The following is a 21,741-nucleotide window of genomic DNA, read 5'->3' as shown; positions in this document are numbered from 1 at the left end:
GGGCGGGGCTCTCCTGCTCTCCTGTCGATTACATAACAAACCTGTGCCGGTGGCGGGGGAGCGGCGCGGGCCGTGGCGGAGGGGGCGTGTCCTGGGCGTGGCCCGGGCGTGGCCAGGCCTGCACCGGGCCAGGCAAGATGGCGACCATGGATCCCGAGTCGGCGCCCCTGACCCTAGAATCGCTGCCCACCGACCCCCTGCTCCTCATCTTATCCTTCTTGGACTACCGGGACCTAATCAAGTAATGGGACGAGGCACATGGCAGGGGTGGGGGTCGCGGGTAAGGGAGGAGGCATAAGGCAGGAAGGACGGAGGCCCGGCTCGCCGACCGAACCGGGACTCGGGTGTCAGCTAGAAGGTGACGCCAGGGCCACCCTGATCCTGCAGGGTCCCCCGGGGGGCCGGGGTGAGACCGCGGCGGAAGGGGCCCCGCCTTGAGGTCTTCCTCGCGTCCGGGGCCCAGGCCTGAGGAGCAACAAGAGCCCTCTCTCCCGGGCCTCAGCGAGGCCCAGTTGGAAGCGGGGAGATACTGCTCCCCGCTGCCGGCCCGCGGACCCCCGCGGCCCGCACCTCCGGACCCCCGGCGTCTCTGCCCGATCCCGGCAGCCTTGGCCGCTTTGAAAAAGTCTCCGTCCCGGCAGAACAGTCTCCTCTGCCTGGGCCGGAGGCCTTCGGAGTCGGGCGCCAAAGTGGGCCAGTGGGACGCGGGAGAGGAGCCGGGCGACCCCCTCACCTCTGGGTGCGCGTTCTGCGGCAACGTTATATCCGGCAGGCTCACTTTCAGACTTCTCTGCTGGATAATTGTTTCGTTTTCAGCCTTTGTCCTCACGGTTGCATGTTGGATTTTGTTTTGGTACTGACTTCCGGTGGTGCGATACAGGTGACCATCTTCCCTCCTGTATGCTTTGGGTTTCCCAAGTTGCCGGCATCTGTTCCAAAAATAAACACCGGTTGCTGGTAGTGGTGGTTAAATGCCGGTTCGGAAGAAATGGCGCTGTTTACACCCTTGACAGCTGGTGGCATGGCTCTTTCTTGGGCCACCATGTATATTTGCAGAGGAGGCAAAGTCGCCCTCTTAAGGATAGGTAGGAGAGATTCGTTTTGTTCTGTTTGATTAACCATTGGATTCTAGCGGTTTGGTGACTGTACCCTGTGTTGTCAGGAATCCTTGTAGACATGCAGCTTTCTTGAAGTTAGTGGCAGCTGACTAACTTCAGCTGGTTGGTTTGTCTAGCTAAGTGGTGACAGAGAGATAACTCCAGTTTCTGGCTGCTATCTATATTAATACCTGTAACACTTTTATTTTTCTAGAAAACAAATTGTTCTCTACTCACGCTTGTAATAAAGTTTGTCTTTTCTTTGGAAAAGTCTGTTCCAGCTGCAAACTTTCATCTGAAATATTGTGTTGCTATAGCCTTTTAGAAATCTAACACTACACACACTCTTGATCTAATGGGCCACATTGCTCCCAGAGTGATCTTTCTAAGATCCTAAAAATCCTATAATGCCCCTCGTTATTTACAGATTATAACCTAAACTTCAGGGAGCATTTAAGGCCCTTATTATTTGACACAGTCCACTCTAGCCAAATTGACCTCAGCCAGCATACCACACTTGTGCTTTTTTTGTTCTGTGGCTTAATCTCTTGACCTTGCCTGGAATGCCATGCTCCCCTCTTCTCATCCTAGCAAGATGGAATTCCTTTAAGACCCCTTCTCCTGAGTCCAATCTCTACCTTTCTTCCTCCTTTTGCCGAGTTCATTTACCACACCAGATAGATTGTGCATCTCTTAAATATAAAGACTGTGTTGTTTGTCTTTGTAGTTGCCATTTATTCAACAGGTTTTTGTTTTTGTTTTTTTGAGTGTTTCTGTGTGCCAGCCTATTAAATGCTGGGGAAACAATAGTGAACAAGACACATAAGGACCCTCTTATAAGCTCTTACAGTCTAGTGGGCAAGATGGAGAACAAGCAAGTGCATAATTACAAAAGCTGCTGTGTGCTATGAAGGAAATGAATCAGTGACTCTGTTAAGGAGCTGATTCAGACTGGAAGGAGCTGCCATGTGTGATAGACAGCATAGAGCAGTCCTGGCAGAAGGAACGGTGTTTTCAGGAGCTGATTGGAGGATAGCAGAGCCTGTTGGAAGAGCTAGAAGACTGGTGTTGCAGGAGGTAGGGAGTGACTCACAGGCAGAGAGGCTGAGCAGAGACTGGGGAGATCATGAAGGACCTTGTAAAACAAGGTGAGGAGTTCAAATTTATTATAAATGCTTTAGGTCGTAATCAAAGTTTTAAACAAAAGTGACATGATCCCTCTATAAATGTTTGTAGAAGTAAACTGAGTTGAATACTGTATTAGTCAGGGTTTTTGAAGGAAGCAGAACAATTTGTGTGTGTGTGGCTTATTTTAAGGTATTTACTCATGAATTGTGGAGGCTCTTTCCTATAGTCTGCCATGTGCAAGCTGGAGACCCAATAAAGCTGGTGGTATAGTTTGAAGGGTAGGGAGCTGAAGTGATTCCAGTCTGGGTCTAAAAGCCTGAGAATCAGGAGTGCCAAAGGCAGGATGAGATCAGTGTCCCAAATTAGTGGTCAGGCAGAGAGCAAATTCAACCTTCCTCTGCCTTTTTGTTCTATTCAGGCCCTCGATGGATTGGATGATGCCCACCCCTATTGGGGAGGGCCGTCTGGCTAACTTAGTCCACCAGTTCAAAGGCTCATCTTTTCCGGCAACATCTTACAGACACATCAAGAAATAGCGTTTAACCAGCTATCTGGGCATCCCTTAGCCCAAACAAGTTGATGCAAATGCCATCGAATTTTATCCACAGAAAAGTTTCCAATGTACTGTGACTTTCCTGTAGTATGTAGCTCAGATTTTTCCAGTGTCCCTCCCATTGCTAACCTCTGAAGATTTTAGTACATATTTGCTGAACTGGATTGGGTTGGATTGATTAGTCTATTGGGATCATTGTGTAATGTAAACTGCACAGTTTGAGTCTCACTGCATATCAGAATTATATGTGGCACTTTAAAAATATACATATCATGCCCGAGGTACAGACTTCACCCTATGCCGACTGAGTCAGAAGCTCTAGGACAGTAGTTTTCATCCTTGATGTCCATCAAAAATCACGCCTGGTGCACATTCCAGAGATTCTTTTATGTTGTTTAACTCGGGATATTGAGGGAGAAGGAACTAAAAAAGAGATAGGGGACTCGTGAATTCACAAAATTGGAGGGATTCCTAGTTTTGTGAATGTTAGTTTGGGCACCTCCTGAGCGTGGCTGAAAAGGATGAGAATGATGTTTGTGTAAAATCTGAAAAATGAACAAAGCCAACTCTGTTTAGTATCAGTTGTTTTTTAATATGCCCCACTCATGGCCTTGACAAATCCTATGTGATTTAAGATTCCCTTAATTGATTAGCTATTGCCCAAGTAAAATCTTTTAATACCTACCTACTTTCTCTAACTTGTGATTTCTCTTCTGAAAGGATAAAAATCCATTTTTTTTAAATCTTAAGTTCATTCTTTTTTTAATTAATTACATAGGGAAGGATTTACAGGAATCAAGCACTATTGTGTTAGAATCTATATATAATAAAATTGTTTCTAATATTTCATATTTTTGAGCAGTTGACACTTAAGTTGAATAGCTGTGGATATTGAATCAGAACTGTTGTGAATCTAACATCTTTTATAAGTGGGTTTTCCAATAGTTCCTATAATTGAAAAGTGTTTTTGGCTACATATTCTTGTTAAGAAAAAAAATTAGAACAAACAGAAGGCCTATGTATTTAATATCAAATGTCTCACAGATCTTAAAAAGAAAAAACACAGTTTATATCTGAATAACATTTCTATTTGTAGAAATGATTACTGCCCCAATAATGAATATAGGAAAACTCTTTGATTTGAAATAACTCCAGTGGTTTATATGTTTCATAGACTTTTGTTTGAAAATTAAAATTGTAGACATTTTGCAGTGTGTTTGTGAACTCAAATAGTTAAGATTTCACTACTCACAAGGTAATTATACTAGCTAATACATTAAACAGGTTTTAGAAAATACTGTTTTGTGGTTATAAGGGTAGATAGTGTAAGAAAAGCAAAAGGAACAAAACAGAACTTAACATGGAAGGTTTTCATCTTCATTTCTAAATTGCTTTCTTGTTTTCTTTTATACTAACCATGAATCTGGTTACTGCCAGCTGTTGCTATGTCAGTCGAAGACTCAGCCAGCTATCAAGTCATGATCCGCTGTGGAGAAGACATTGCAAAAAATACTGGCTGATATCCGAGTGAGTATTTGGGAAACATGTATTCTTGAAACTGGGCTCTTGGCTTTCATTAGTGCTAGTCTGTCCTGATTCTCCTCTAAGCCTTGTCTCTTTAACACCTCTGATTGTTCTCGTGCCTGCCAGCAAACGCAGGTGTTCTCCCAGCTCCTGTCCTGGGCTGACTGCTCTTCTCTCTCTGTGAAGTCTCCTGCATGCACTGCTGCAGTTTGTAGAGATGACTTATATACTTCTAACTCCCAAACCTGAGTGTCCACCCCAGACATTGCCATTGAACCCCAGAGTTGTTTGCATAACCGTCTGCTGGAACTTTCCACTGGAGGACCCACAGGGTTCACCGAATTCAGTAAATTTTAATGAATTTGATAGAATAAAAGTGGAGATGACAGAAGGTGGGAGCTGGGAAAGGTGAAAGAAAGGGTAGGATTGCTAATATCTTTTTCTTAGGTTGAGGGGAGTCAGGTGGTAACTGAAGTTGGTGAAGCAAGAAACAGAGGTTTCAAAATATTATTTAAAGCTAAGCTACTGAGTGGAACTAAAAATAACAGAGCCTCTAAACATTGGGAGGAGAAAGAATGAGGAAGAAGGAGTTTTAAGTATTGCTTCATCCTGACCTTTTATTGATTCTTTGGGGTATCAGTAGATAGATATAAAATCGATAAATCAAGAACTAGAGGAATAGGGACTTCCCTGGTGGTCCAGTGGTTAAGAGTCTGCCAGCCAACGTAGAGGACATGGGTTCAGTCCCTGGTCCAAGAAGATCCCACATGCTGTGGAGCAACTAAGCCCATGTGCCACAACTAGTGAGCCTGCGTGCTGCAACGCCTGAGGCCACTCGCGACAGCTGCTGAAGCCCATGTGCTCGAGAGCCTGGGCTCTACAACAAGAGAAGGCCCTGCAAGGAGAAGCCATCACACCACAGCTGGAGAGTAGCCCCTGCTCACCTCAACTATAGAAAGCCCAGATGCAGCAGCAAAGACAGTGCAGCCAAAAATGTTTAAAATTAAAAAAAACAACTAGAGGAGTAAGCATTTAGAATTAGAGATACCTTCCAGAAGTAACTAAAGTTTCCTTTGAGGAGTTGGACTTAGGAGACTGCCTAGCTTTTCATTATAAGTTTTTTGGTACTTTTTGGTTAATAATATGTGTATTACTTGGATGAATAAAAAGTTACTTCCTTCCTACCACTCCCCCCACCCCAAAAAACACACACACGTTACATACAACACCCTGAATTGTTCTTCTCCCCACCCCTAAACCTGATCCTCCTGTATTCCTGTCGTCATAGCAGCACCATCCATCCTGGCATCCAAGCCCAAGAGAGGAATCATCCTACGTCTCTTCTCTCCTCCTCTCCCTACCTTCATTCAGTGACCAAGCATTTCTGATTTTAGCCCCTGTATGTTTCTTGAATCTTTCTTCTCATTTCATTTAGCCACCACAGCTTTAGTTCAGTTCATCATCCCTTACCAGGACTGCTGCAAAACCTTTCCAACCAGTCTCTGTGCCTCTAGTATACACCCCTCCCAAACCACAACCACAGTCCCACTCTTTTCACTCCCTTGTTATGACTCTTCAGTGGCTCTCTATTCCCTGCAAGATAAGGTCCAAGCTACTAGTGTGTTACCTTAAGGCCCTTTCTGGCTGCCTTATCCGGTACCACTTCTGACTCTTAAATTTATACTTGATTCTTTCTCCCTGATTAGACCACATTCTTTGAAGGCCAAAAATGTGCCTTATTTTAAGTGTCCTCAGCGGCTACATAGACAGTAAATGTTTGTGAAATTGTACCAAACAGAAATGTTGAATTTTGATTCCTTTGCTGTGCTATATTGATTCTCTGGTTAATCCAGTGTAGATAAATTAGATTAATATAGCCTGTCATTAGTTTCTAAATGTTCTCTAAAATAGAAAAGCTTAATATACATTTTAAAATTTTGCAATTGGTATGTTTTTAGGAGTAAGTTGAAATTCATATTCCATATGTTATTCATACTATATCTTATTAAGGATTAGAAAACTTACAAAAATAATAAATAGAAAGTAAAAAAATAAGTGACTCATAATCCCACTGTGCCAGGAATAACTTGTTAAATTTTTTGATATATGTGTCACTGTTTATTACCTAGTCTTCATTTGTAGCTAAAATAAATGAAAAGGAAGACAAAGGTAGCCACAAATTTCCAATAAAGTATGTTGGTAAGTGTCTAAAATATATATATGCTAATTTCATTGTAAAAGATTTTTAATTTTATTTTTTGAATCTATTTAGGGAAGAGAAAACACAGAAGAACCAGTGTTGGAAATCCCTCTTCATTGATACTTACTCTGATGTAGGAAGATATATTGACCATTACGCTGCTATTAAAAAGGCCTGGGATGATCTCAAGAAATACTTGGAACCCAGATGTCCTCGGATGGTTTTATCTTTGAAAGGTATTGGGAATGCAGGGTCTCTCTTCTTCATTTTAGTTACTCAAGTATAAATAGGTTAAATAACTTTGAGTTTCTATCTCCTATGCCGATCTGTGCTGCTACTGCTAAGTCGCTTCAGTTGTGTCCGACTCTGTGCAACCCCATAGACGGCAGCCCACCAGGCTCCCCTGTCCCTGGGATTCTCCAGGCAAGAACACTGGAGTGGGTTGCCATTTCCTTCTCCAATGCATGAAAGTGAAAAGTGAAGTCGCTCAGTCGTGTCCGACTCTTAGAGACCCCATGGACTGCAGCCTACCAGGCTCCTCCATCCATGGGATTTGCCAGGCAAGAGTACTGGAGTGGGGTGCCATTGCCTTCTCCGATCTGTGCTAATCCAACATTATCTGTAATTCATCATTCACATTTGGTCAAGGAAATAGGAAGCCCAATTTGCTAAGAGGACACTGGTTCTAGTGCTTGCCCTATTTTTGCCTACCTCAGCACCCACATGATTCTTTATTAGAAGGGAAGGCTGAACTCATGTGATCTTTACATTTGTTTTACATAAAAGAAACTAGTAATGCTAAAATTGCTTGAGGATACCTACTGTAATTTCTTTTAGAAGACTTTTTTTTTAATTGAAGTATTGCCTGCTGTATCAAACCTCTTCCCTGTTTTCAGTACAAGTAAGTGTTTATTTGACAGCCTGATATTAGGAAAGACCAAGTATTGACCAGGTATTTAAGCATGTAAGAGCAGCATAATAGAAGAGGGAAAACTTTCATCCCTACTTTGACATTTACAGAGTAATGAAACTAAGATTTGAAGTGAGGTTTATTTGACCCCAGAATCTGTGCTCTGCCTACCATACTATTATTGTCCAATTTTGGCAAGAAATATTAATAAGCAATTTCCCATTGCTTTGATTTTTAAATTTATGCCCAAGAAATACATAAATGGCTTGGAGATGCTACTTATCTGCCTCCAATTTTTTTCAGGTTTCTCCACTAAAAGGAATTCTATATGTGTTTTGGTTTTGCTAAGCTGAAATTGGAATTAGTTCTTCTCAAACGTATTCCTTTTGAACTGATGTCTCTTTTGAAAAGGCATTCCTTTTATATTTCATATTTATACTGTACTTTTCCATGCAAATATGAATTTCATACATTCATGATTGCATGACCAGGTACTTAAAACTGAATTGCAAGGAAGCAGAAGAAAGAATAATTTGGTAGAGAGAGTAGAGCTTTGAAGGAAAGTACCCTTGATTAATATTTTTATTAGTTTTTTTTCTTGAAAGAAAAGAAAAATATCTTCTTCGTATGTGGGGTTGAAAATTTTCAAGAGGAAAATAATTCCAAAAATAGGTGATTTGGTGGTGATATGTAAAATATGTAAGGGTTAGTGGAGAAGGCAATGGCACCCCACTCCAGTACTCTTGCCTGGAAAATCCCATGGACAGGGGAGCCTGGTAGGCTACAGTCCGTGGGGTCGCTAAGAGTCGGACACGACTGAGCGACTTCACTTTCACTTTTCCCATTCATGCACTGGAGAAGGAAATGGCAACCCACTCCAGTGTTCTTGCCTGGAGAATCCCAGGGACAGCGGAGCCTGGTGGGCTGCCGTCTATGGGGTCGCACAGAGTCGGACACGACTGAGGCGATGCAGCAGCAGCAGTGGACTTCCTGAGTGGTGCTAGTGGTAAAGAACTTGCCTGCCAATGCAGGGAATGTAAGAGATGCAGGTTCGATCCCTGGGTTGGGAAGATCTCCTGGAGGAGGAAATGGCAACGCACTCCAGTGTTCTTGCCTAGAGAATCCCGTAGATAGAGGAGCTTGGCGGGCTACAGTCCATAGGGTCTCAAAGAGTCCAACACAACTGAAGTGATTTAGCACGCAACAAGCGTGCAGTAGCTAGTATTTGTTAAACACAAAGCTAGGCACTAAGCTAAGTACTGTGTATTATTCCATTTAAATTGCCAAAATCCTATGAGGTAGGCAATTACTATTCTCATTTTATAGGTGAGCTATCTGAGGCAAAAAAAGCTAAGTAAGTTGTTTGCCATCACAAAGCAAAAGCTGAGCCAGTATTTGAATACAGGACTGACTCCAGAGCTGCGGTCTTAACAGCTGTTGAAGGAAGAGAGGACCTATTCTATTTTGTTTAGATTGTCTTAGGACTCTTAGAGAGCTAGTCTAATATTAGGTGGAATGTGAGAATATATTCATTGTTCCCCTTTGAGGCGCGGAGCTACCAGGAAAGGAAGAAACTAAGGGTACATAGCAGCCTCTTCCTTTTTTCTTTGATAGTGTTTTAGGGGGGCACTCGGTGTTCCCAGGCTCCCTGCTCACAGTTGTGTACTTAGTGGTTGGAGGGGAAGTTGTCAGAGAATCCTTAACAGCCCCTGTTTTACTCCCAGGTGCCAGTTCTCTGGGGTCTTTGCTATGAGTTGGAACAGGACAAATGCTTTGAAATCCAGAAAATTGGGGGTTCTATTCATGTAGACCTGTGAGTTTTAGGACTCAGTCAGGAACTTAGCTATTCGTCTCAGGGGCCATAGTGCCTGACTCAATTTCGAGGGTATAGAGATTTCAGATAGGAAAGTTGGAAAGCAGATAGGCATTGGGCTTGGGAAAATTTTTATTAAGTATCTTGAAATTATAGTATATTGGCATGTTGATTCACTCAGTCATGTCCGACTCTTTGCGACCCCAGGACTGCAGCACACCAAGGTTCCCTGTCCTTCACCAACTCCCAGAGCCCGCTGAAACTCATGTCCATTGAGTCGATGATGCCATCCAGCCATCTCATCCTCTGTCGTCCCCTTCTCCTCCTGCCTTCAATCTTTCCCAGCAACAGGGTCTTTTCCAGTGAGTCGGCTCTTCACATCAGGTGGCCAAAGTATTGGAGTTTCAGCTTCAACATCAGTCCTTCCAATGAGTATTCAGGGTTGATTCCTTTTAGGATTGACTGGTTTGATCTCCTTGCAGTCCAAGGGACCCTCAAGAGTCTTCTCCAGAACCCACAGTTCGAAGGCATCATTTCTTCCCCACTCGGCCATTTTTATTGTCCAGCTCTCACATCCATAAAATGGCTACTGGAAAAACCATAGCTTTGACTAGACGGACCTTTGTAGGCAAAGTAATGTCTCTACTTTTTAATATGCTGTCTAGGTTTGTCATAGCTTTTCTTTCAAGGAGTAAGCATCTTTTAATTTCATGGCTGCAGTCACCATCCAGTGATTTTGAAGCCCTAGAAAATAAAGTTTGTTACTGATTCTATTGTTTCCCCATCTATTTGCCATGAAGTGATAACCAGATGCTGTGGTCTTTGTTTTTTGAATGTTGAGTTTTAAACCAGCTTTCTCACTCTCTTCTTTCACCTTCATCAAGAGGCTCTTTAGTTCCTCTTTGCTTTCTGCCATAAGGGTAGTGTCATCTGCATATCTGAGGTTATTGATATTTCTCCCAGCAATCTTGATTCCAGTTTGTGCTTCATCCAGCCCAGCATTTCACATGATGTACTCTGCATTTAAGTTAAATAAGCAGGTGACAATATACAGCTTTGTCATACTCCTTTCCCAATTTGGAACCACTTCGTTGTTCCATGTCCAGTTCTAACTGTTGCTTCTTGACTTGCACACAGGTTTCGCAGGAAGCAGGTAAGGTGGTCTGGTATTCGCATCTCTTGAAGAATTTTCTACAGTATGTTGTGATCCACATAGTCAAAGGCTTTAGCTTAGTCAATGAAGCAGAAGTAGATGTTTTTCTGGATTTCTTTGCTTTTTCAATGATCAAAAGATGTTGGCAGTTTGATCTCTGGTTCCTCTGCCTTTTCTAAATCGAACTTGTACATCTGGAAGTTCTCGGTTGCAATCTGTCTAATGGTATATATCATATGTCTTTGAAGTTCATATTAACCTTAAATGTTGGCTTAACATTTTCAGAGTCAAGGGACTTTTAGAGATCATTTTGACCAAGGATTAGCAAAACTTTTTCTTTAAATGACCAGCTAGTAAATATTTTAGGCTTTGATAGGCAGATGGCCTTTGTGACAGCTATTCAGCTCTGCTATTGCGGGAAAGCAGCCATAGACAATTCAGCAACAAATGGGTGTGGCAGTGTTCCAAGAAAACTTTATTTAGGGAAGTAGGCGGTATTTGGCCTGCAGGCTGTAGTTTGTGGATCTCTGATTTATAACAGCCCTTTTCTTTTTATGGACTTCCCTGGTGGCTCAGAGGTTAAAGCGTCTGCCTCCAATGCGGGAGACCTGGTTCGATCCCTGGGTCGGGAAGATCCCCTGGAGAAGGAAATGGCAAACCACTCCAGTATTCTTGCCTGGAGAATCCCATGGACGGAGGAGCCTGGTAGGTTACAGTCCACGGGGTCGCAAAGAGTCGGACACGACTGAGCGACTTCCCTTCCCTTCCCTTTCTTTTTATAGGTGAAGGAACAGTCTCAGAGAGTTTAGGTGACTTATGCAGGGTCCTATAGCTGGTGAGGAACAGAGATGGAACTCTGAGAACTCTAGGCCTCTTGGCTCCTAGTAATCTTTTCACCGCTTCCTCATACAAATAGGCTGGGGGCCAGGAAAGCACTTTATTAAACACTTGAAAGTTACTTAATCCTCTCTGTGATTCTCTGTAGGTGGTCATCATCTTCTATTTTGCAGAGGAGGAAACTGGATTAAAGAGGTGAAATAAGTTGCCAGAGATCACAGTCAGTCTAGTCATACCGTGGTATCCACGAGGGATTGGTTGCAGGGCTCGCTGAGGATATCGAAATCCAAAAATGCTCAAGTCCCATAGTTGACCCTTTGTATCCTTGTGTTCCACAACCGTGGATACAGAGGGCCAGCTGTAATTGGTGGAGCTGAGATTTGACCCTGGTCTGTCTGGCTCCCAAATTCTGTTAGAGTAGGATGCCCCTCTAAAACATATTTCCTTTTATTTGTCTTTCATCATGTTTCCTTGTGGTCATTTTACTTTTTTTTTTTTTCTGTCTTGCTATCTCTTTTCAAGAAAAGCTTGGTTTCTTAATGTTACATGTTAAATGTCCAACATGTAGCACTAACCATATAAATAGTCATTTTTTTCTCATTCAACTTCTGGTTCAGATAGCTATTCAGCTTGTTTACTTTCATACTGAACTTTTTAAAAAATGAACTTTTTTGTAGTAATTTACATTACAAGACAGTTTCAAAGATAGCACAGAGAGTTCCTGTGTACCCCTCAGCCAGCTTCAGTTTCCCCTAACATACCACCCCATGGGACATTTGTCAAACTAAAGTCTTCACTGGCACATTACTGCTCACTAAACTCTGGACATTATTTGGAATTCCTCAGATTTTCCATCAGTGGGATCCTTTTTCAGTTCCTGCATGCAGTCCAGAATACCACATGGCATTTAGTTGCCATGTATCTCCTCACTGTCCTCTGGCCTGTGGAAATTTCCTAGCCTTTCCTTATCTTTTACAGCCTTGATAGTTTGAAGCAGTACTGGTCAGGTGTTTTGTAAGATGTCCCTCAGACTTACTCACGATTAGACTGGACTAAGGGGTTTTCAGGTTACTACCAAGGTGAAATGTTTCTCTTATCACATAGCTGGAGGTATGTGATATCCACAGGCTATCACTAGTGATGTTAACCAACCTAGAGAAATGTGTACAGATCAAAAATAAAAAATAAAGAGAAATGTGCACAGATCATAAGTGTACAACTCAGTAAACTGTTGCACTGTGAACTTTCCCATTGTAACACCCTTCAGGTCATAAAGTAGAATAATTATGTGTACATAGAACCCTCTCTCTTTCTCAGGGGTAACCACTATCCTGATTGCTAATGCCACTGAGTAGTTTTCTGTCTTTTTGAACTTTATATAATTTGCATGATTAACTGTGTATTTTGTGTAAAGTATTTGTTTCATTTGTGAGATTCAGTTGTGTTGTGTGTAACAGTATTTTGTTCATTTTTGTTATGGTATAAACATTCCGTTTTATGATTAGACCACAGTTTATATATTTATTCTGCTGTTGATGGATAGTTTATATCTAGTCTTTGACTATTATAAATAATATTGTAAATCATTTTTAAAGCAATTTTTATTAGGGCATAGTTGATTTAAAGTGTTGTGTTAGTTTCTGCTGTATGGCAGTTATACATATACATATATCCACTCTTTTTTAGATTCTTTTCCCATGTACGTCTTTACAAGTGTTGAGTGGAGTTCCCTGTTCCACACAGTAGGTCCTTATTAGTTATCTATTTTATGTATATTAGTGTGTATATGTCAATCTCAGTCTCCCAATTTATCCCTCCCCGCCAATCCTAAGTTTGTTTTCTACCTTGATGACTCTATTTCTGTTTGTAAATCATTTTTGATGTACATATGAGCATATTTCTGTCAGGCAAGTATCTAGGACTGCATTTGTTGGGTGGTATAATATGCTTACATTAAACTTCAAAAAATACCGTTAATTTTCGAAAATGGTTTTACCACTTTACATTCCTACTAGCACTTTAATGTTGTCATTGTTTTTATTTTAGCCTTTCTAATGGGTGTGTATGCTGATTTTAATTTGCATATCCTTGAGGAGGTACAATGACAGTTTTATTTCTAGCTTTCCAATCCCTATATGTCATTTCTTTATTTTTCTTGCTTTATTGAACTGGCTGGGGCCTTCAGTGCAGTATTGGGTAGAAATGATAATAGTGAGTATCCTTATCTTTCCAACTGCAGAGGGAGAACTTTCAACAAGATGATGTTTGCTGTAGGTTTTTAGTAGATATTCTTTAGCATATTGAAGGAAGTCCCTTCTGATCCTAGTTTGGGGAAAGGGTTTTTTGTTTTCATGTTTTAAATGAATAATTGAATTTTATCAAATCCCTTACTACTTCATTCTGTTAATGCTCTGAATTACATTGATTGATTTTCTGAATGTTAAACCAGTTTTGCATTCTTGGAGTAAACTTACTTTGGTTAGAATGTATTATCTTTTCCTTTTTATGTATTGTTGGATTTGATTTGCTGGTATTTGGGGTTTTTTACATCTATGCTCATGAGAGAGTTTGGCCTGTAATTTTCCTTTCTTGCAATGTTCTTGTCAGGTTTTGGTATCAAGATGATGCTGGCCTTGTAAAACGAGTCGGGAAGTGTTGCCTCTTTTTCTGTTCCCTGGAAGAGTTTATGTAAGCTTGGTCTTATTTCTTGTTTAAATGATTAGTAGAATATTACCAGTGAAGCTATTCAGTCTTGGAGTTTTCATTATAGGAAGGTTTTAAATTAAGTTTCAATTTCTTTATCAGATTCAGGACCACTCAGATTTTCTACTTAGTCTCATGTCAGTTTTGGTAAGTTTTGTTTTTCTAGGAAATTGTTCACTTCATGTACATTTTCCAATTTATTGCTATAAAATTTTTCATAATATCCTCTTATCTTTGTAATGCTCATTGGATCGGTAGTGATTGATTTCACCTTTCCATTTCTGATATTATTTGATATTATTATTTCTCTCTGTTATTTTTGATCAGTTTTGCTAGGTAGGGGCTAATCAATTTTATTATTGTTTTCAAAGAACTGACTTTTGTCTTTGTCAGTCCTCTGTATATTAATATCTTATTTCTTATTTCATTAATTTTGCTGACGTCTTCTCTTTGAGTTTACTTTATTGTCACTTTTGCCTGACTTGAGATGATTACTTAGATTATAGATTTTTCAGCCTTTCTTATTTTCTTCAAATCCCTTTAGGTGTATAAATTTCCCTCTAAACATAGCTTTAAGTTCATCCCACAAGTTGGAATATGTTGTGTTTTCATTAAAATGCAGTTCAAAATACTTTATGATTTCTTCTTTCACCCATGGATTGTATAGAAATGTATTCTTTGATTTCCAAACATTGGGAGCTTCTTTAGTAATCTTTTTAATGTAATTTATATTTTAATTCCACTATGATCTCTACGAGTTCAGTCATTTGAAATTTATTGTGATTTGTTGTGTGTCCAGCATATAATTTATCTTGGGAAATATTTCATGTATACTTGAAAAGAATATGTATCTCTCCTATATATTTTTTGCCATTGTTGCCATTTAGTACTATATATATAATTAGGCAAAAACTTTTAATCTTATTCAAATCATCTATACTCATATGAAGTTTTTGGTTTATTATTCTGTTAGTTACTGAGAGAGATAATGTTAAAATTCCTTAGTGTGGTAGGCAGAGTTCTGAGAAAGTTTCCAAGATTCCCATCCTTGTGGTACATGCTGATACAATGATAGCCTCCCCTTAAATATGAGTGGTACTATGGATATAATTGATTTTAGTCCTGTGATTAGGTCATATTATATGACAAAAGGTGAAGAAGGGGTTTTACAAATGTAATGAAAGTCAAAAATTAGTTGTTTTTGAATTAATTATTACTCAAAAGGGAAATTATCCTGAGCAGGCCTGACCCAGAAGGAACATAAAAGGAACTGGGCCCTTCCAGAAGTCAGAGAGATTCAAAGCATGAGCATCTCTCCTATTGGCCATGAGCAAGCAAACTGGCATGTTGTGGAGGGGGCCAGCTGATAGGAAATGGCAGATGGCTTCTCAGAGCAGACAGCCTCAATCCTGCAACTGCAAAGAACTGAGTTCTGCCAACAACCAGTGAGTCTGGAAGAGAACCCCAAGCAAAGGATGCATAAAATGAGCTAGCAGCCCCAGTTAACACCATGATTTCAGCCTTGTGGGACCTGAGCAGACAATCCAATTGAGTCATGCCCAGAATTCTGACCTGCAGAAACTGTGAAATAGTAAATGAGTATTGTTTGACACTTCTAATATTGTGGCAGTAGAAAACTAATATACCTATTATAATTTTAGATAATCTTTTTTTCCATTTTAATTCTGTCATTTAAAAAATATATTTTGAAGCTGTGTTATTAGATGTACAAAACTAAAGTTACAATGCCTGTGTAGTGAATTTAACCTTTTTGCCTTTACAGAAAGTCCTCCATTACCTCAAATAATGCTGTTTGCCTTCAAGTCTATTTTGTATGATTTTAGTAGAGCTATTTTAGTTTTCTGTGTTTACATCTTTAAGATGTGCCTCTTGTATGTAATTGTGTTTTGTTTTTCATCTGGTCTGTCAGTCTGTTTTTTAATTAGATTATTTAGTCTTTATATTTAATATAATTACTAATACATTTGAATGCAAATATACTATGTTGCTGGGAAGCCCAAGTGGTTCAGTGGTAAAGAATCCACCTGCCAATGCAGGAGACGCTGTTTGATCCCTCAGTTGGGAAGGTACCCTGGAGGAGGAAATGGCAACCCACTCCAGTATTCTTGCCTGGAGAATCCCATGGACAGAGGAGCCTGGTGAGCTACAGTCCTTGGGGTTGCAAAGAGTTGGATACGACTGAGTGACTGAGCAGGCATGTGTGCATACTTTGTTTCTACTTTTTATTGGTGCCACCTAAGCAGAGGAACCAGAGATCAAATTGCCAACATTTGCTGGATCATCAAAAAAGCAAGAGAGTTCCAGAAAAACATCTATTTCTGCTTCATTGACTATGCCAAAAAGCCTTTGACTGTGTAGATCACAATAAACTGCAGAAAATTCTGAAAGAGATGGGACTCCCAGACCACCTGACCTGCCTCTTGAGAAACCTGTATGCAGGTCAGGAAGCAACAGTTAGAACTGGACATGGAACAAAAGACTGGTTCCAAATAGGAAAAGGAGTGTGTCAAGGCTGTATATTGTCACCGTGCTTATTTAACTTATATGCAGAGTACATCATGAGAAACAGTGGGCTGGATGAAGCACAAGCTGGAATCAAGATTGCTGGGAGAAATATCAATAATCTCAGATACGCAGATGATACCACCCTTATGGCAGAAAGTAAAGGACTAAAGAGCCTCTTGATGAAAGTGAAAGAGGAGAGTGAAAAAGTTGGCTTCAAGCTCAACATTCAGAAAACTAAGATCATGGCATCTAGTTCCATCACTTCATGGCAAATAGATGGGGAAACAGTGGAAACAGTGACAGACTTTATTTTTTTGGGCTCCAAAATCACTGCAGATGGTGACAGCAGCCATGAAATTAAAAGACGCTTACTCCTTGGAAGGAAAGTTATGACCAACCTAGACAGCATATTAAAAGGCAGAGACATTACTTTGTCAACAAAGGTCCATCTAGTCAAGGCTGTGGTTTTTCCAGTGGTCATGTATGGATGTGCGAGTTGGATGGTGAAGAAAGCTGAGTACCAAAGAATTGATGCTTTTGAACTGTTGTGTTCGAGAAGACTCTTGAGAGTCCCTTGGACTGCAAGGAGATCCAACCAGTCCACCCTAAAGGAGATCAGTCCTGGGTGTTCATTGGAAGGACTGATGTTGAAGCTGAAACTCCAATATTTTGGCCACCTGATGTGAAGAGCTGACTCATTTGAAAAGACCCTGATGTTGGGAAAGATTGAAGGCAGGAGGAGAAGGGGACGACAGAGGATGAGATGCTTAGATGGCATCACCGACTCAATGGACATGAGTTTGGGTAAACTCCGGGTGTTGGTGATGGACAGGGAGGCCTGGTGTGCTGCGATTCATGGGGTCTCAAAGAGTCAGACATGAGTGACTGACTGAACTGAACTGCACTGAACTGAAGCAGGTGTTCCTTTTTTTGCATTCTTCTTAATTATCTTTTATTCCATACCCCCTTTCCTTTCTTATTTAACTTCTTCTTTTAGTGATTAGTCTAGAAATTAAAATATGTATATCTGACATAATTAAAGTCTATTGTAAAACTAGTATTTTTACCACTTCCTGAACAATGAAAGATCCTTAAAATACTTTAATGTCAATTACCTCCCTCTTTTGTATTGTAGCTTTATGGTTTTAGTTTTCAACATATTTTATCTCTTTGAAAACATTATTACTATTGTATATGTTCAATATTATTTTAGATATACCTCCATATTTATCTCTTCTAGTTGCACTTTATTCCTTCCTGTATCTTCATGCTTCCATCTGGGGTAATTTTTCTTCTGCCCGAAGAATTCCTGTTAGTATTTTTTTTTTAAATGAGGGACTGCAACTGCTGAGTATTTTCAGATTTTTTACTTTTTGGTTGAAAAATGTATTTATTTCATCTTCACTTTTGAAGTATAAATTCACTGAATATAGAATTCTAGTCAGCAGTTTGTTTATTTTTTTCTTTTTTCCAGCACTTGAAGATACTATTCTAGCTTCTGTTGTTCTGTTGAGAATTTAGCTATCAGTCTTACTGTCATTCCTCTGAAAGTGACTGTGGCTTTTTCCTCTTCTCTGATTGCTTTTAAGATTTCTCTTTGTCTTTGATTTTCAGCAGTTTTCCAGTAATGTGTCTAGGTAACGATTTTCTTTGTAATTATAGCACTGCTTGAATTGTTTTCATCAGTTTTGGAAAACTCTCAACTCTGTGATAATGCTGAAAGCTGTGCTCAGTTTCTCAGCTTTGTGTTTGCTGTCAGAATTGGTAGTTGCCTCAGAGACAAGGTAGCTCCAATGGCCTGGCTAAACTCTCAGTTTCCCTGTTCTGGACCAACCTCCCCCCGCCCAGACCCTGCTGTTTCTCACCACCTTTGAAGTTCTCCAAAAACCTTGAAACCAATATTCTGTTCAGTTTTTCTACTTCTAAGCAGAAGGTTTGGCCCAGCAGCCTGGTGGGCTGTTGCTGGGAGTGACTCTCTTCTCTGGGTATTTGTAATGATGCTTTTTGAAGCTAGTTTATATGGCAGGCTTACAAACATGAAAATCAAATGCTAGGTAATGTCCTCCTAGAATGAACCTACACCTGTATTCCCCATTGAGAAGCTTGGTTAAGACTCTTGAACAACATCTGTTTAGAGGACTTCTGGAGAGTTTTTTTTAAATGGAAAAGTTTGAGTTTATTAGTTTAAGAAAAATGAGCTATGCTCTTAAGTTTGCAGTGTAATGTGAAAAATTATTGTGGATTTCACTGGTGCCTGCCATTCCATATTTTACTTAATGCCGGTGCTTTCCCCCTGGAGAGGAAACTGGGGAATTTGCTTGCTCAAGTGCTTCAAATATCAGAGCCAATCTAAAGTGATATAATGGTTCTCTGAATATTCAGTTCATTTCCCTATATGTCAGCAAGTACATTTTAGGCAGAATTCAGTTGGTCTAAAATTGTTTCATTGGCTAGCAGATACATTGGAATTCCTTCTTAGATTTAAGGCTATCATTGTTGCATAATTTGTTTTTTTGTGTCTCTGCAGAGGGTGCTCGAGAGGAAGACCTAGATTCTGTGGAAGCTCAGATCGGCTGCAAGCTTCCTGATGATTATCGGTGTTCCTATCGTATCCACAATGGGCAGAAGTTAGTGGTTCCTGGGTAAGATGTTCACTGTTTGGGTTATTTTTTATGATACCAAGTATTTTCTAGAATGTAAACAAATTGTATTTGTAGTTATTCTTAACAGATTAAAGCAGTATGAGAATTTCCTCTTGTTTCTTGTAACAATCCATAGGACGAAATATAAAGCTTGAATTTGATTTTGCCAAAATAGATAATGTCTCAAAAGCGTCATTTCTATCAATACATCTTTGTAGTTTAAATGAAGTCTGGTTGGTGGTAGGGCTATGGGACATGAGAGAGGAGTGTGTACATATATAATTTAACTAGAACTGTTCTGAATCCTTGAAATGTTTACCTTGTTACAGGCCAGGTAAATCAGGAGAACTTGTAAATTCTGTGTATCATACATCTAAAAAGTAATTTGTTCAGAGCTACATATACTTAACCAAAGAAAATATAGTTTTGTCCTATTCAAGCATAGCCTATCATTGAATAGCCTATTTTAAACTTACTTCCAAAAGATGCGAAGTATTCACTTTGGATCCTTTTGGTAAAAGAAGAGCATACAGTAGCTGTCAAATTCATTCCTAGTTTTAAAAGGTCTATTCTTTGAATGATTCTACTCCTTTTGCTCCCTTATGAAATTAAGCTAATTCAGAGACTTTGCATTTGTGACATGCTAATAGGAATTTAGGGAGAATTTTGCATTGTTCTTGTTAGAATTTGGTTATCTCTGTGTGTGTGAAAAATCATATGAGGCTCTGTTACCATTTTAGATCAGAGTTGAGTGAGTACAGGGAATCTAGAAGGCAATCGATCATACTGAGATTCAGATGTCAAATACTGGGCAGTTAGAACTAGATAGAAATCACTGATTTTTTTTTCCCCTACTCTTGTTTTCCTGTCACGCTACAACTTGACAAAAAGGAAAAATTGTCATATTTCAAGAACAAACAGGAGAGAACTTTACTAAAGGAGCTGCTCAGACTTGACATGACAAATGGGTCATGAGTTCAACACAGGGATTTTTATCTGTCCACAGCTCAGTGAGCCTTAGGATGAGACTTTTCAAAGACCGAAACCTGTGTTATTCTTGTTTGTCTACCATGAGATGAGTTTAGACACCAGACATCCCAAGTTTTTGAAAATTTGAACAAGATTTAAGCTGATCTCCATTTATTCTGCCTGGTAGGATAGAGTAAGCTAAAGGTTGTATGAAGATAAAAGTATCAGAGAGAATATACTCCTTAAAACATAAAATTAGTCATACATACATATATAGCAAAACACTGGCAAATTATGGCAAGATAGGTTTTTGAAAGCAATAAAACTATTTTTCTTGTTAAAAGATTGACGTTTAGACATTTAGGCTTTTAATTTAAATCAGAATCTTTCCACTCAAGAGTTTGAATTTAAGATATATAGAAATTGTAGTGTTTCATGTATTCCCACTTTAGAATTGACATGGTAATCAGTTTTCATAAAGTTGTCAATGTAAAATTAGTATTCATCAAAAAAGTTGCAGTTGACTAAATTTTTGAGTCTATGTTCTCAGGTTGTTGGGAAGCATGGCACTGTCTAATCACTACCGTTCTGAGGATTTGTTAGATGTCGACACGGCTGCTGGAGGCTTCCAGCAGAGACAGGGACTGAAATACTGTCTCCCTTTAACTTTTTGCATACACACTGGTTTGAGTCAGTACATAGCAGTGGAAGCAGCGGAGGGCCGAAACAAAAACGAAGTCTTCTACCAATGTCCAGTAAGTAGGAAGTGTGTTGAAAGGTGGCTTTCAGATGTGTTCTGATAAAATGATAAAATTCGGAATTTTCAGGACTGTGGAATGAGTATAGAGCATTATGTAATTTGATTATAGCCCTATCTAACTAGACGGCTAATATTCTGATTTAATGGCATAAAATACTAAAAGAAAATTTCACCAATGGACAAACAGTGCAAACAATTGTACTTATAGAGGGGAAGCTGTGATTTGTGTTAAGATTTTCGTGTACGCACAGAAAGTATCATGTCGTTTGGTCTCATTTCTTCAGTTCTCAGTCATTCCTCAGTTACAGACCTGCTGCTTTTGTTTTTGTCTAGATGTGAACTTTCAACTTAAAAGAGGAATTTAAAATAGAAAATATTTTTCATAGTTATCTGAGACATGTGACTCTATATAACGTTTAAATTATTTGAAGAACTTTCATAGCTTTTAATTTTTTTTCTATGTATTTGCATATCTTTATCTCATTTTTGACTTGATAGTTCTGTAAGGTTGTAGGATAATGACTTGGCCTCTCCATTTCCTGAGAGAAGCGATTAATCTAGAATTGTTCAGGTCCATTGACTGAATCCAAAGCCCTGTCTTCTGGGTCCATAGGTCATATATCATCTCCTAGTTTTAACATCCTAATTGTTCTTTTAAAGGATCATTTTTTTTAGTTCATTTGAGCACTGAGAGCAGTGTATAAGCATTTTAACTGTTTTTGAGAAGTGCTTGGCATTCTTCTAAGGACTTGATAGAAGAGCCTGAATACAGAAATCATAAAAGCAGAAACTGAAAAGTATGAGGAATGTCTGAGTATTGTTTAGAGCACTTAAAGTTATTGTTGCCTGTTTTGCCTTGTCCTCAGGGAAGGATACAATGAATAATAAGAAATTAAGTAAAATGTACAATATCAATTATAATCTTT

General features: G+C 39.6%; 1 protein-coding gene across 4 annotated transcripts in view; it reads left to right on the top strand.

The window, feature by feature from the left end:
* The first annotated feature begins 93 nt into the window (after positions 1-93).
* The window catches only part of FBXO3 (F-box protein 3), an 83,700-nt gene continuing 62,052 nt past the window's right edge, over positions 94-21,741 (top strand). For 2 of the 4 annotated variants that reach the window (XM_081541647.1, XM_081541648.1), the window contains exons 1-5: positions 94-241; positions 4,216-4,305; positions 6,575-6,738; positions 18,972-19,086; positions 20,606-20,810. In XM_081541647.1, the coding sequence (XP_081397773.1) occupies positions 138-241; positions 4,216-4,305; positions 6,575-6,738; positions 18,972-19,086; positions 20,606-20,810 (678 nt within the window). In that variant the 5' untranslated portion in view covers positions 94-137. Of the gene's footprint in view, positions 2,246-4,215; positions 4,306-6,574; positions 6,739-18,971; positions 19,087-20,605; positions 20,811-21,741 lie in introns of all 4 variants that reach the window. The other 2 variants (XM_081541649.1, XM_081541650.1) reach the window with 1 other exon arrangement.

Source organism: Giraffa tippelskirchi, chromosome 11 (genome assembly GCF_054371585.1).
Source record: "Giraffa tippelskirchi isolate mGirTip1 chromosome 11, T2T-mGirTip1v1.2.pri, whole genome shotgun sequence".
Taxonomy (NCBI): Eukaryota; Metazoa; Chordata; class Mammalia; order Artiodactyla; family Giraffidae; genus Giraffa; species Giraffa tippelskirchi.
The sequence above is the reverse complement of the archived record's forward strand: the minus strand, read 5'-3'. Positions and strand labels throughout refer to the sequence as shown.